Source organism: Spea bombifrons, chromosome 1, assembly GCF_027358695.1.
Source record: "Spea bombifrons isolate aSpeBom1 chromosome 1, aSpeBom1.2.pri, whole genome shotgun sequence".
Classification (NCBI taxonomy): Eukaryota; Metazoa; Chordata; class Amphibia; order Anura; family Pelobatidae; genus Spea; species Spea bombifrons.
The window spans coordinates 118,669,030-118,684,176 of NC_071087.1; the positions used below are offsets into that span (position 1 = coordinate 118,669,030).

Below are 15,147 nucleotides of genomic sequence, written 5' to 3' on the forward strand. Positions count from 1 at the left end.
TATTAAGATGCAGTTAGAGCTGTAATGTGTGATGTAGATTCATTTAGAATAACAGGTAGGTAATATGACTCGGTTTATGGTATAGGTCATAGAAGTGCTGTAGACAACCGGAGGGACCAGGAGATGGTTGGGTATAACCTTATCTGTGGTTGCCATATCATGCAGAGACTTAAACCCACTCTCTACTCTTTAATGCTTAACTAATAAATAATTCTACCAAGAGTGACTGGGGAAAAGGTTTTGGAACCATGTGGAAATGCTAATATGTAACTAGCAGTAACGAGGGCAGTTCTACAACATCAACATGACTAAGCAAACCTTGGCTTCCATGATTCACTTCAAATTCTAAAAACATTGTACATTTCAAGTCTGTACCATTCTAAGAAAGGGAGTATATCCATAACCCCATTTACATTTTGCTCTATGCATGCATATATTTTCACAATATATGTATAATATATATTTACAGATATAATAAATCCATTATTATTAGTCATATGTTTGTTTCTTTCCATTTTGTATTAAGGGTTTCATACACACTTAAATAATGTTTCTTCTAATCTAAAGCATTGAGAAAATATACACGGCCCCTTCAGGGATACCATTGTTGCTGCATAACAATTAAACAAAATTAGTGATAATTAGTTATGGAAATAAAATGAATCCCAAATGTATTGCAGAATAGAAGCTGGTTATATTGTATTCCAGGTAAGAACCCAATGAAAAGCTTGTAACAATTAATCCAGTTATACTATACATCGCATACTCATTATTTAGTACACTGTTTCCCTGGTGAAAGGTTATTATTAGACGTGCACGGCGAGCAAAATCGGTTTGGACTAAATTTTCATTTCATTTTTACCGCATCCCCTTTTGGACAACTGTTTGTTTTGACATAAGGGGGGCAATCCCAAAGGGGAGGCCCCAGACACCTTCTGGACTCACCTTTTATGGTAGAATTTTTTTTAAAAAAAAGGTTCTGTCACGGAGCTGGATAGTCCGACCGACTACCTTTGCTAACTTGTGCTCCCTTAGCCTGGGACAACACACTCTTTCCTCGGTTTCCCAGTCACTAGCCGAGACGAAGACTGATTTATTTCCCACACACAGGGCTGGATATATCCAGCGAAACACACATTAACATAAAACAAGATTGGGATACAAACCGCCCCATTAATCTGCCTCCCAGAGACAACAGGGGCAGTAACAGGATTAACAATACAATAGTGTCCCAACCTCCACTATCTATTACTGGCTCAAATCAGTTCCAAGGTTTGGCCAGGGTAAATGTCTGTGGTGGTGGAACTGGGGGGGGGGGGGGACTGACTTATACAACATTAAACTAAAACTATGGTGGTCACTCCCTGGTTGCATATCATGGCTGTCTGTTAATTTGTTATGTTACATACTACTTGTTATGTCCTGCCTACCCATTGTACAGCGCTATGGAATGTGATAGCGCTATATAAAACAATAAATAATAATAATAATACTGCTGGGGTAGCCACAGAAGTACTTACAAAGTCAGGGCCCATAGTCATTAGGGAGGAGGCTGGCTGTCAGGCCTCTCCAGTGACCCCAGTGATGGAGGGTTCCATCACAGCAATAGTAGTAGAGCATTTTTTCCATTATTGTATTCATAACGGTTGTAAGGGTGGTGGTGGTGGTACTTCCAGTGTATGAAGGGGAACCTGTTGCATAGGTGTGCTGCTTCTACTTCTGCACGATGGAAGGACACATTCAACAGAGAAACAGGAAGATGTGTCGTTGACCCCCCAAGTCTGGCTTAAATCTAAAGGTCATTGTCTTCATCAACATCCTCATCAAAGATGACCATATCTTTTTCGACCTGGGCAGGAGGCGGAGTAAGGTCTACTCCTTCCTCACTATCTTCTGGGGCCAAAATAGATCTGCTACTATCATCTGACAGTGCCATTGATAGTGGTGGTTTTAGTCCTTGCTTCATCATAAAATAGCTTGCAATCTTCACCCTGGATCATGACCCCTCAGTGAGTTCTTGGTTGGGTTTGTGCTGAAAATCTTGCCTTACTTTGGTAGGTGTGGTGGACAAGACTTTAGTTGTAGATTCAGGATGTTTTTTGGTACTGCTGCAGGTGCTGCACGTGACTCATGGTAAGGGTAGTTAAACTTCTGACTTCAACCAAGAAGACTTCTACCTACTTGGGACTGGTATACCGGTGGTCACCTGACTACTTTTTCGTACACGCCTGCAGCCAGCTCAGCCCAACACATGAACACTGGAATCACTCCTTCTGATGGAAAAAATCTCCCCCCTCTGCCCCTTCTCACTATCTACCACCTCTGCCCCTTCTCACTGCCTTCCCCCTCTGCCCCTTCTCACTGCCTTCCCCCCTGCCACTTCTCACTGCTCCCCCTGCCCCTTCTCACTGCCCCCTGCCCCTTCTCACTATCTACCCCCTCTCCCTTTCCTTACTTACCTTGTTGCTGGAGTCCTGCGGTGGGAGGTGTCCGTCTTCCCGCTCTGCCGCGGTGCGCGCTTCACAGCTGAGTGCCAGAATAATTCAGGAGCTCAGAGAGCGGAGCGGAGAGTCAAGGAGAGTGAGGAGCGCCGAGTGGTTGCTGAAAACTTCACGAGCGACCGATCTGCGGCCCTGCCCGGTACCTAAATTAAAACACCGGTTTTTTTTGTTTTAATTTTATTTAACATCCTCCATGTTAAAGAAAGTTAAAAAAAAACTTTATTTAACATGGAGAATGTTAAATAAAGTTTAAAAAAAACCCAAACCCCCTGATGTTTTAATTTAAGTCCCGGGCAGGCGCCCCTGTTGCCATGGTGCCCTGTGCGGCCGCACAGGTCGCACACCCCTAAATGGGCAACTGTCTTCATCAACTAAATTACTGAGGAGCGGGTGGAAAATATCTGCTGCAGTCCCTGTAATACACTACAGTAGTCACTACAGCTTCTCCAATGCACCTCACAACAGTAACTTTTCTGCACTAAAATAAACTATTAAATAACTTGCAGTATTGTATGTGAGTAATGAGCATCAATCTCAGCCTTTGCTAAGCTAACTCTCGCTGTCACTGTCTAACACTCCAAGTCGCATCAGTCTGTAACTGCTGCTACCGACAATTTAAAATGGCATCAGCACACTTATATGTCTGATTGGCCAGAGTGAAAAAAGTAAGAAAAAACTTCCACAGGTTGTTGGACCCATCAGTCATTAATATCTACCCTCCTACACACAGTCCCTCCCACTTTACCTCATCAATGAGCGCTAACGGTGCCAAAATGGCTTGTCATTTCGGCTACACGTGACGATGAATGGACAAATCCTAATGAATTTTTGGCACTTTTGCAATTTGTTTTCGTCAGTTTCGAGTGTGAAAGAGACAATTTTCATTGAAAATAAAGTTTGTACAAAAACGAATGCACAAGTCTAGTTGTTATCCTGTTGAGAACAGTGTTACCGTGTATGCCATACAAATCACTTGTGTGAAGTTATTTTTACAGTTTGTGTGTAGTTTGTTACAGTTTACTCAGCAGAGGGTTGGCAAGATTCCACTGGGGTCGGGGGTGCTATTACAGCCAAGTGGCCCAGCAATAAAGCAGCCTAAACACCCCTGGCAGAGAGGTGCTTCATGTGCACAGAAAATAATCCAGGCACATCGGAAAAATCATATATAATGAAATATTCAGGCAGTGGCCCCAAAAATGTAATATCAGTCCAGCCCAGAGGACAATTTGCTCCCTAACCTACTTGAAAATGTAGAAACTTGTTAGGGTAGGGGTTATGTATAGTAATGTAAGTAAAATGGATTATTCCAATTGTTGCGGTGGTGATAAGCTGATATGGTGATTAAAATTTGCTCGTCATGAAGTACAACATATGGTAAACTTTTCAGGTGTTCTTGTAGAGTAGATTAAGTAGAGGTATTCTATGGAAAAGACCATTGTTAAAGTGCATGCCAGATAGCACCATTATAATACTCTGATTTGCCCGCCAAGATAATGATAAAGTGCATTGTCTACTTGGGGAATAATTGTTACTATTTTTCCCATTGCAATATTTCTATTGTGCAACGTTGACATAAATCACAAGAAAAATGCATTCCTACACACGTTCCTCTGCTCATCCATCTCAGATGCAGAGTTATATAAAAGAAAATGTGGAATGACATGGATCACACACTAGTTTCTATCTTTTCAGAAATTTCAGCTGTGTCCTTGGAGTTTTTTTCTCTAAAGTTGAATCGATTAAATTCTTCTGTAATTTGCTGTAACGATTTCCCTTTTGTCTCTGGGAGGAAGACAAACAGGAATATCCCAGACACTAAAATACAGGTAAGGAAGATGAGGAAGCAGAATTGATTCAGGCTGGCCTAGGAAGACAAGATAAAACGTGAACTAGATTGAGCAAGTGATTTTTCGGGGTCAGTTGATGATGTAATGTGCTAATTTCTTTTATGTGCATCTTTTTTTTATCTGGTATATAGACCACTGGAGAAGGAAGAGATGAAATTGCAACATATTTCTCCCTGGAAATAACTAACATGCATATAAAATATACAGCAGTGGTTCTTAACCCAGTTTAATGTAGAGCAGGAGCAGGCAAGCTATAGCTTTGCAGCTGAATATAACTTCCATGATCTTTTACAACTATCCATGTCCAGGCACTTGTATTGCATTTAATCAAATTGATTAAATAAACTGAGATAAATGTGACGTGGAGTTGACGCCATGAAAATGTACAGCTATCTTTATTACAAGAACCACATTGGTTAGATTTCTGGATAAGCCAAATTACCACTTTGGTGCATTGCCAATAACTGGAAAATTCCCATCTCTGTTCAAACAGATTATTATACTCACCACTACATAAGGGAATGCCACTCCAATGACATACATGCCGATCCAGTTGAGGCTACTGATAATAACAAATACTGCAGGGCGAGATGAGTGACTGCACATTTCTATAACCACAGATAGTGTGACGGCCCCTTTTTGGATGATAAAAATTTGTCAGAGGGTAAATTCTGCATCAAGAGGATGAATAATGTGTGCTCTTCCTAGTGCATTGACAGCATGATTTTTGCCAAAGACAAATACATTTGTGAAAAGTGTACTGGTGCCGGGGAAATAACAGCGTTATCTGTGAAGATGTTTTCTACAGTACCTGGTCCTACACCAAAGAACAAAGTGTAAAGGAAAATAAGGACAGCGCTGCAGTATGGGATCCAGCTATACCATCCCTATGGGAAGAGAAATGAAATCAATCCTTTGTTTGCAACCATAAAATACCACAAGGAGAAGGCTTTCGGGTGTGAGTGGTTAGACTAAGACTGTTGTCTTACCTGAAGAGACAACGTGACAGTGAGGAGAGCCAGCATTACACCCATAAGTCCATAACTGCCCAGTAAGAGAGTCTTTCTTCCACAACGCTCAATTAGTATAGTCTGCAAAAAGTAACGTGATTTAAGTTTACTCACATCAGTAGGCCTCAAACCCTCCTTCAACAATCACATTATTTTTCACAAATTGATGCTGTGATAATATGATTGCACAATTGTGTGCTAATTGCATATACAAGTGATCTGATTGTGCTTGCCACGCTGAAAATAAAAAGAAACCTCGCATGGACAAGCAATAAAGAGTGCAGAGCTCAAGGACAATGCTCGTGCCTTCTGTATTGTGATCCATAAAATGTAACGTGTCTGCATTAATCTTATATAATAATGATTTACTTACGCATAACATTGAAGACAGAACCTCACAGCTCCCCATGCCCAGAGACATATAGGGGATCTGCTCCACAGGCAGGCCAGCTGTAACAAACACACTGTTTGCATAATAATAGATCTGAAAAAAAAAAGTTATACCGTATTTAGAGATACTATAGTAAGTAATCATGTTTGATTCATTATGCCTATGTGTAATGGCAGCATAATAAAAGATACATTGAGGAATTCAAACATATGTAGGACAGGCATTAAGCTATCCTTGATAAGACATGTTCAAGGGTATATAAGGTTAATATGGAAAACAATGGACAGATGAGATGTTCAAAACGGTTCTTTTCTGCCATCAAATTCTGCTTCTATGTATCCATAGTTTAAGGACTTGAAATTACAAGCTGGCTCCAAGTTCAATAGGGTCCAGCAGCTGCATACAACTGTCACCTGGTGGTCTAGCAGGACAGTGCAAAAAATATGTGTTTTCAATAGCAGAGATCCATCTTCCATGTTAGAGCACTGGGGTATAATCTCATATTCTGCTATTCTCACCCAAAAAGTTGAGCAAATATACATTTAAAGTAAAAAAAAAAAACACATACACAAAAAAAATTAATTCTTCCAGATATAGGCATACAAAGCTTTTAAATGTATCCTGAGATGGACTTCTTTATGTCCTGACTTAGAGAGGCGTGGCTGCCCATAGAGTTTTTGTTCCACTGCTTACGTTTTCTTCCCAATTCAGAGAAAGAGTATTGGCTCTACCCCCTAACAGGTCATCGTCTTGGACAGTGATCAAACAGTCAGGCAAAAATTATGTGTACTACAGCATAAACCAAAAAAAACATAGAGAGAAATGGAGGAAATGCCTAATACCTTCTATATAAAGGTATAGGAGTATAAATACCTACACCAATGTTGAGAGGTGAAAATTGTATTTTTTTTAATTTAAAAAAAAGAGTGTCAGGGTTAGCTTTGAGATAAAAAAAAACTAGGACAGGATGTCACCCAGACCTGGACTGGCCAACTGGCACACTGGGTCAAATGCCAGGGGGGGCTGCTGGCCAACTTTGCCCCATACTCACTCTATCTGCCATTCCAGTGGTAGATGGGGTGCTGCAGTGTGTAGCCTCCTGCTGGATATGCCCAGCTGCAAGCTGGTTAAGCATAAAAATGTAATTTGCACTTACATTATTTGGCATCCACCACCCTTAAAGTGCAAAGGCCTCCTCACCATCCCAAGTCTGGCCCTGATGTTACCCTCTTTTGCAAGTAATCCAACCCCCTATCCTAAAATAGCAGTTGTACCCAATGACATTGTGTATCAACTGTCAAGTAAAACTGTGTAATCTGTGTAAAATGAGTGTTTTTTAAACAAGCCCCAGCTGGAGTTTTTACCCTCCAAATTTTAGTATGTCTGTACTGGGATAGGTTAAGAGGGAACAGTCCACAGTTCATCTGTGCGTTGGACATGAGAGCAAATTACTCAACTGCATTGATCCCAGAAAGCTGGAGAGCGAGGCTAATACAGATCACAACATAGAGCTGCCATCGCATTGAGCGATCGCGTACAAGTTCCAGCACATTCATGGTCTTTGTTGTCCTACAGATTTCTTTTTCTGACAGCATGTTGTCAATCTCTGCTTGGTAGTTGTGATTCCCCCAGTACTTTTTCATAGCTGAGAAAGAGAAGTAGGTGATAAAATGACCAGGGTTGGATTTAGGGGCTGGATGAAAAGATCATGAAAACATGGTTTTGTAGGAATGGCATTCATATAAAATGAATAGAATATGAACAGAAACATTGGGACGTGGGATGGTAATCAAGATGGGTAGACAATGGTCTGAAGCAAGTAGACCTATTAAGACAAGAAACAATGATCATTGGCATACTAGACCCAGACGATTATGTTTTAACGATGGTTAAAGCTATCAACAGCAAACATGGAACCTTGTTTATATTCACCAGATGGAGAAAAAGCATGCCTGTTATGAAAAATAATACAAAAGGCTGCTTTCTTTTCACTTTAAGTGCAAAAAACTCAAATGAACTCAAGTCAAGTATTTGTTTTATGAACATTGTAATGTTTATAACCAGCAATCTTTATCTTACCATCTAATGATCACAACATGCAAGCGATGAATAATAACAAGTAATACTATTGCAGCCATTATCACCCTAGGGTAACCAATACTAGAAACATAAATTTAAAGTATCATATGTTTCATTTCTCTTACTTATATAACATATACTTACGCTTATGAATGCGATAGTTTTAGATAGTACCTTTCACACAGCGCTCCTTGTCCTTTTTTACCAGGAGGAGGTATGGGGGAGTTTCTGGGTAAAATGGCATTATTGCCAACTGCAGTACTTTTGTAAACCCACTTAATGACAACATCAGGGGCCAAAGTGCTTCTGTCCCCAAAGTCTCCCTGCAAGAATGTAAAAATATGTCATCAAAAGGAATGTGTCGTGGTTTAGGAAAGATAAACAGAATGTTAAAGATTATGGTTTGTCATGTTAAATTATCTGGCATGAAGTCTTCTTTTGGAATATACAGTATTTAATCAAAGATGGTTTGCCGTTCCACCAAATCTTGCATTTTACTATTTAGTAAGTAGAACAACCTATATAATGGTGCTTATATAATAAATGTAAACATTATATATATCCACTCCATATATATAATTGGAGTAGCCATCTTAATGTCCTGTTCTCTGTCCTCAGTTTCTCTTTCATTTAATTTATTATTTCCCTTCTTTTACTGCCCCAATTACTGGATAAGGGGAAAGGACTTTGGGACAGAAAATTAACTGTAATGCTAGTCTGGGTGCACTTTGCCACTGAGATTTGTGTCTTAGAGATTTTATAATAACTTACTTTTAAAACAACAATTTCAAAAACATTTACCGATTAAATAGAAAAAAAATTACAAATTATCGGTAGTTCTAATAAATGAAAGGTTCCAAAAGATTCATTAGTAACAGTTTCCCTTTAATTTACATTCTAACTACATATTTTACTTCTGTAGGATGCACATTAGTGATGACATGAGCTGTCGTCTTGTCTAGTAAGATGGGCAAATGTATTAAAGTGCTTAGCCAAGAATAACACTGGGGTGATTATCTTTTGAGAATTATGTACCACAAACGTACAAGAAGAAAAGGTGAGTATATATCCATCTTGCTTCAGGTAGGGCGTAAACTACATTGGGTGTTTTACACTGTAAGTCATTTAATCATAGGGGTTTATTTACTAAACGGCGAGTTGGTAGGTAAAATGTAATTACACATCCCCAAATATGCTATGCATATGCGGGTAATGCTCGGCAGAGTTATCCATAGAGTATGTAAGTCAGAACCCCCAAGACCCCCAACTCTGGAATACACCACAAGCAAATGGATGCTGGATGGGGCAGCAAAAACATAGTTCTTATGGGGCTATTTGTGGAACAGGGAAAAGATGTAGGAAAACAATGTACAGGGTTCCTTGTTCAGCCACACGGATATACTCTATTCTATATGCTTGCTTATTCACTTTGGTTGCCACTTCACCTGAGTCCCACAATTTGGCCCCAGAGCTTCCCTGATGTCATAAACACTGGGGCTGTGGTGTTGATGAAGCCTCGGAGGTTCCTTGGGGCAATCTCTCCCAGGTATTGAACATATATATTCATTGATAAACCTATTAGAGAAAAAAGGGCGTAACTGATGGATATCACATCTATTTTGCTTTGTAACATAGCAGTTATGTATAGCATATCATGTATTTGTATAGGTAATATATATGGCATGGATAAGTGAGAAGGATAATAGCCTGCATTACATCTTCATCAGTGTGAGTTGCATTCTGGGAAATTATTCTATTTATTTTTTTCAGACATAGCTTGATACTCAATTTCTTTTCTACAAAGTAGTGGCGATCTTAACTTTAAAGTCACCAAAAATGAAAACAGTATACGCAATAGAAATCAATACAGCAAAATATGTTTCATACTAATCAACTGGTGAATGCAAATATTAAGTTAACTCCCAATACTAAACATGTTTTCAAGTAGATTAATGTGTTCATTACTTGTATTTGTTCTTATTTACTATTCAGGGGCGTAACTAGACGCCTCAGGGCCCGGGTGTGAGAATCTGTTTGGCCCGTGGGCCGCATGTTGTAGCCCCTGCCCGATTTCGGGCGGCCCCTTGGCTTGGGCCCCCCTGCCGCCGGGGCCCGGTCGCAGTCGCGACCCCTGCGACCCCGGTAGTTCCGCCACTGTTACTATTCAAAAATACACAATATAAAAGTATTTCAGTATTCCTTCAGTTAGCATTCTTCTAATACTTTTTATTGCTATAAATTTATTGTCAATTCAGAGACCTATTACGTGAGTAGCTGCAAGATTCTTGCATTGACCCATTATAATATGGCCTATACCCATATTAAGTTACAACTTCAACATTTACCTATGGTAAAGCCATAAAGGAACCGTCCAATCAGAATCATCTCATGGGACCCAGCTACCTTGCATAATCCAAGAAACATGGCGGCTGTAATACCAACCAAGTTACTCAGTATCTGGCACCGTTTCCTGGAGGGAACAGGAGATTTCAGTTTATACACATACATAAGCTAATAAAGATAGGCTGCGGAAACTGCCAATGTGTATGTGTAACCATTAAATGTGATGTTCTTCCTATTCTGTTCAGTTTAACGCTCTTGTAACTAAATGCAACGTTGAAAACACAATTCATAGTACTGATGAATGCACCTTTTTGTGACTCAAAAGAAGGCTTTTGCTATAGAATTTGAAAAATGTTCTTAAGCTTTTCTATTATTTTTAGTGATTAAATCATAAAAGACTAAAATGTCCCATCGTTGACATTTTATTTGCTCAAAAAACAGAAAGTGTGATATATGTTTTGTCAGCTTTAAGTCATGTGGGCCAAGCCGCATTACCAGTTATGTTTTAGGAACTAGCAGGGATATCTATTAAGTCCTACTTCAGTCAGAAACTGGACTTTGCATTAAAAATCTGTCAGTTTGTTATAATGAGGGAATCTACATTTTTAACACAGGACTGGCATTTTGTAGTTTGATTAATGCTAGTAGGCCATTGGCCAGCTGCTGAATACTCCTGGCCACACACTACATGAGCATTAAAACACGGCATGCAGCCTCACATATCCAGCCAGCAGCCACACTAATGTCATAAGGCAGCTTAAGGGCCGCCCTGAATGTGAAAGATAACAATTTGACAATTATCAGCTCTCTGGTAACTTATGGACAGATATTTTACTGAATAGGCCTAAGAGAAAATATGGTGTGAGCTGTAAAGGTATAGCGTTGATTGAAGAATGCTATGAAATCAACCATAAGTTTTGTGACATAACTAAGAAACCAGCTATTGAGAGGGTCAACTAGTCAACATTAGAAAGCTAGCATAATAAACAATTTACATAACAATCCACAGGTAGACACAGGTGGGGTATGTTAACTGACCCCAAAATGTTTAAATGAGATCTTCCAACACATATACTATGCTTTTGAATATTTTTTTTCATTGACATTGCCAGATAGTGTATGTTGGTAATATCCATATTGTGGTTGAAATTGAAGAAGTTACTCACTTCCCATATCTTCCCAGCAAATATCCAGACAAGAGAGATCCCAACAACCCCCCAATGCTGTAAATAGACACTGCGGTGGACCAGAGCAGAGTGACTGTTTCCTCTGTGACAAAGGTTCCATATCTTCTTATCCATGTCTGGTTGATAAACTCCTTAACAAACTGCAAATGAGAGGTACATAATTGACAATTGGTGCTACAACGACTCAAGCAAGTTCCAAACAACTTGTAGTTTCAAACCTAGAGATGACTGATTGACGTTTCCCCTTTAACTACTCAGCAAGCGACAATAATATCAGCAAGACAATAATATCCTCCTGAGAATATATTGAGAATCTGAAATATGTCTCGCCTGTCCTCTAAAAATCTTCCCTGAATGTGTTTTACTGTCTCATTCCCCTTCAGCCTCTTGAAATATTGTAAATTCATAAGAACAGGGCCCTCTTGTATGTCAGTCACAGTATGAGTCAATCTTATTTTCAAATTATATGTTGTCAATCTTAATTTTATTGCTAATATTCGCTGTCTCCCTATTGTAATAGAGCTATGGAACTTGCAGGAGCTCTGTAAATGTGTGTTATGTAATGTTCTATGTATGTTTATGTTTGCCTATTTTTTAATTCATATGTTTGCCTATTTTTCTCATATTTAATTAATGTAATTCTCCATGAGGAGCTAAAAAGGGGGTTCACAAAATAATTAGTTTACCAAAAGCCTAGAGGCAGGGACATTGCTTATACATTGATTTCATTATAGCAAGCATTTACTGGAACAACATTTGAGATACAGTGTCATGTAACCACGTCATGTGACCATATTTCTAGGTATAAACATATAAATAAACCAGAAAATATTTGTACTACACCGATTCAGATGTAATCAGTGTGATGCCACCACTTGTCATAGTGATATGTTCTTCTAGAGTAATTTTTTCTTACCACTGAAGATGAGCTGGTCACCGATATCTGGTAACCCAAAGGTAAACCTGAGCCAATACCAAGCACGATGATCAATGGAAGTATCTTCCAATGCTGGGCCTGAAAAGGGGATATAGTTCAAGTAAAAATAAATTGTTTGGTGATGACCTCCTCTATAAGACTGGTTCCAGACAGACTTTTTAAAAAGTTAGTCCAACGGTCACTGTCAAAATGGTAGTTTTTCACAAAGTTATTGCACTTATGTTGATACATATGTTGCCTCTTACTCTCAAAAAGAAGGAGATCAAAAAAACAAAACAAAATCCTACAACAATTTCTATGGCAACATAAAACATTCAGGATTGCGTTGTCAAGCTACAACAACCTTCACGTAATGGTGGTCTGAATCTCTTAAATCTGCTAGATCTGGCTGTCAGCTATAAATTTGCTATTAACTTAATTTCAATAGGTTTACTTGATCCAATCTGGAACATCAGTTATCTGCAGACATCCATCTGGCTTTCCTCCTGTACCTGCTCAAGACCACGTGGCCTGAGGAGCTCTACTCAAACCCATTGCTCTATCACACTTGTAGAGCATGGGAAACAATCAGAAAACTTATAGGTTTAGATTTCCAGATTCTTATGCCTGGCAGGTTTCAACACAGCAAGTAGGATTCTATTTTAGACAATTGGATCAGTGTGAGGGTAGAGTGTTAAATGACTATATTGACCTGAAGAAGGGAACTATATTTCCCTTATAGCATCTGCAGGACGAATATCACCCTATCATTATATTTCATCTTTAATATATACATATTTACACCATTCTAACATTAAACACTTATCATTACATACACATAGCCAGTCTTACATGATGCACGTATCCACCTCCCTCAGCCTCCTTCTTATATTTTAAGCTCTTAATGTTTTAGGAGATGTTTATTACCTACTGAGAAAGTATTTCCTCTGTTTTAAATAACTTTATTTTTAGTATTTTATTTAAATACATTTGAAAATGGTTAAATGGGCAGTGTGACCAAAATTGGCACCATGAAAAATGGGGTTGGTATTCAAATATTTCCAGGGCTGATTTTAATTACTTTTCCAGCCCTATATAACACATTTCCAGATACTGAATGGTATTGTCTGCAGACATTAAAGGGTGTTGTATTGGCTTCTAGTTTACACATTTACTGGGTGCCCTTATATCTTTTGGGGTTCTGGGGGCATGGTTTGTGAAGCTTGGCCCAGCCTGAGGATGCATGTAAGAAATATCTTCAGCAATATAGCTATAAGCTTATTTATACAAGTACATGGTTTTAGTCCTACTATGTCATGTGCGAAGCTTCTACTCCCTGATATTTGCATTAACAATTAGAGTGACATGGATGGGACAAGTTAATATATTATTTAATTCATTCCGCTGGAATCTTATTATGTTATTCCTTTTAGACACTTATGTGGTAGTGCACATCTATATATATATAGTGGTTAAGAACTTTGTGACAGCTATGATACTGTACTGTATCACACACACACACACACACACACACACACACACACACACACACACACACACACACACACACACACACACACACACACACACACACACACACACACACACACACACACACACACACACACATATACACATACACATACACATACACATGCACATACATGCAGGAGTGCGCTTATTTCCTAATTAAATGCTCTGTGCACTTACCAGGTCAGAGAGAACCCCAGCCATGTCATGTATACTACAGGGACAGATGAACACTGGTGGGGTAAAGGGCAATGCGGAGAAAAATCTTATCTATGTTTTGTGATGTTTAATTTGGACAAATGACTGGGCATCAAGCCAGATACATCATCCAATGGCGAAACGATGCAAGGAGAAAAACAAGGAGAAAAAAAGATGAAAAACTCCCGGCATGTGAAAGGTCTTGCGTTTGATTGAAATCCTAGTTGTCCAGGTGGAGAAATACATGCTCAGGCATCAAAAGCAATCAATGTTCACTACCATTGAAAAGTTTTGGGTCACGTAGAAATGTCCTTGTAGATGCCGTAGATCAGAAACACAGCATAGATGTTGTTAATGTTGACTATTGTAGCTGAGTTTTAATGGAATATTTTCATAGGTGTACAGAGGCCCTTTATCAGCAACCATCACTCCTGTGTTCCAATGGCACGTTGTGTTCGCTGATCCAAGTTTGAGTTTTAAAGGCTAATTGATCATTACAAAAACATTTTGCGATTATGTTCCGCTACCGTTCAAACGGTAGCTGTATGTACTCCATAGTCCAAAAATCAGACTTTTCACGTGCTAAAATCACAATGGTAAGGAATTTAACTGTAAACATGATTGACAACTGCTTACATTTGCTTACACATGAAGTGAGGGTATTTCATCACAGCACTGTGTTCCCTTATTCTGTGTCTAAACAACTGTGCACTTGGTAACATCAAAGGGAAACATCTAACCGCTGTTAGCACAGATTGTTGCCAATGTAATACTGCTGGTAGTGTAAGCGCTGATATTTTTTGAAGCTTGCTCATGTTGGTTTTGATGTCTCTTTACTCCTTTGTTAAGTAGAAATCATTGATTTTGCAGTTATAATAATATTTGTCAACTGATATAGTTAAGTAGCAATGAAAATAATTCTATTTATGACGGAAATATTGCAACGAAAATATACGTTTGAATGACATCTTATCCAGTGGGGACATAATCAAGTACATGACCTCTGGCATAGATTGTGCTATGTTGTAGTTCACCCCTCTGGGCCACTAAGGAGAGGACATCTGGTATCCCTGGTATAAGCATGTCTTATAGCTCAAAGGGGCATATAATGTGCCAACCAAGGTCGTTTAACTACTATAATTACA

The 15,147-nt window shown here is 39.0% G+C and overlaps 1 protein-coding gene across 1 annotated transcript; it reads right to left on the reverse strand.

The window, feature by feature from the left end:
- Positions 1-4,026: 4,026 nt before the first annotated feature.
- LOC128501223 (solute carrier family 2, facilitated glucose transporter member 11-like) lies at positions 4,027-14,035 on the reverse strand. Its single transcript, XM_053470624.1, has 12 exons — positions 13,985-14,035; positions 12,275-12,373; positions 11,338-11,498; positions 10,174-10,298; positions 9,274-9,403; positions 8,003-8,151; positions 7,207-7,394; positions 5,732-5,842; positions 5,338-5,439; positions 5,160-5,235; positions 4,856-4,983; positions 4,027-4,365 (listed from the first exon to the last, which is right to left on the reverse strand). The coding sequence occupies exons 1-12, from the start codon at positions 14,006-14,008 to the stop codon at positions 4,168-4,170; spliced, it is 1,491 nt and encodes a 496-aa protein (XP_053326599.1). The 5' UTR covers positions 14,009-14,035; the 3' UTR covers positions 4,027-4,167.
- Between the last annotated feature and the right edge of the window lie 1,112 nt (positions 14,036-15,147).

Excerpts from the sequence above, each read along its gene's own strand:
- LOC128501223 (XM_053470624.1), bottom strand. The coding sequence starts at position 14,008 with ATGGCTGGGGTTCTCTCTGACCTG. Across the intron at positions 10,299-11,337 it reads TTGCTGGGAAGATATGGGAA|GAAACGGTGCCAGATACTGA; the intron begins GTGAGTAACTTC and ends TGTTCCCTCCAG. Across the intron at positions 9,404-10,173 it reads CCTTTATGGCTTTACCATAG|GTTTATCAATGAATATATAT; the intron begins GTAAATGTTGAA and ends TTTCTCTAATAG.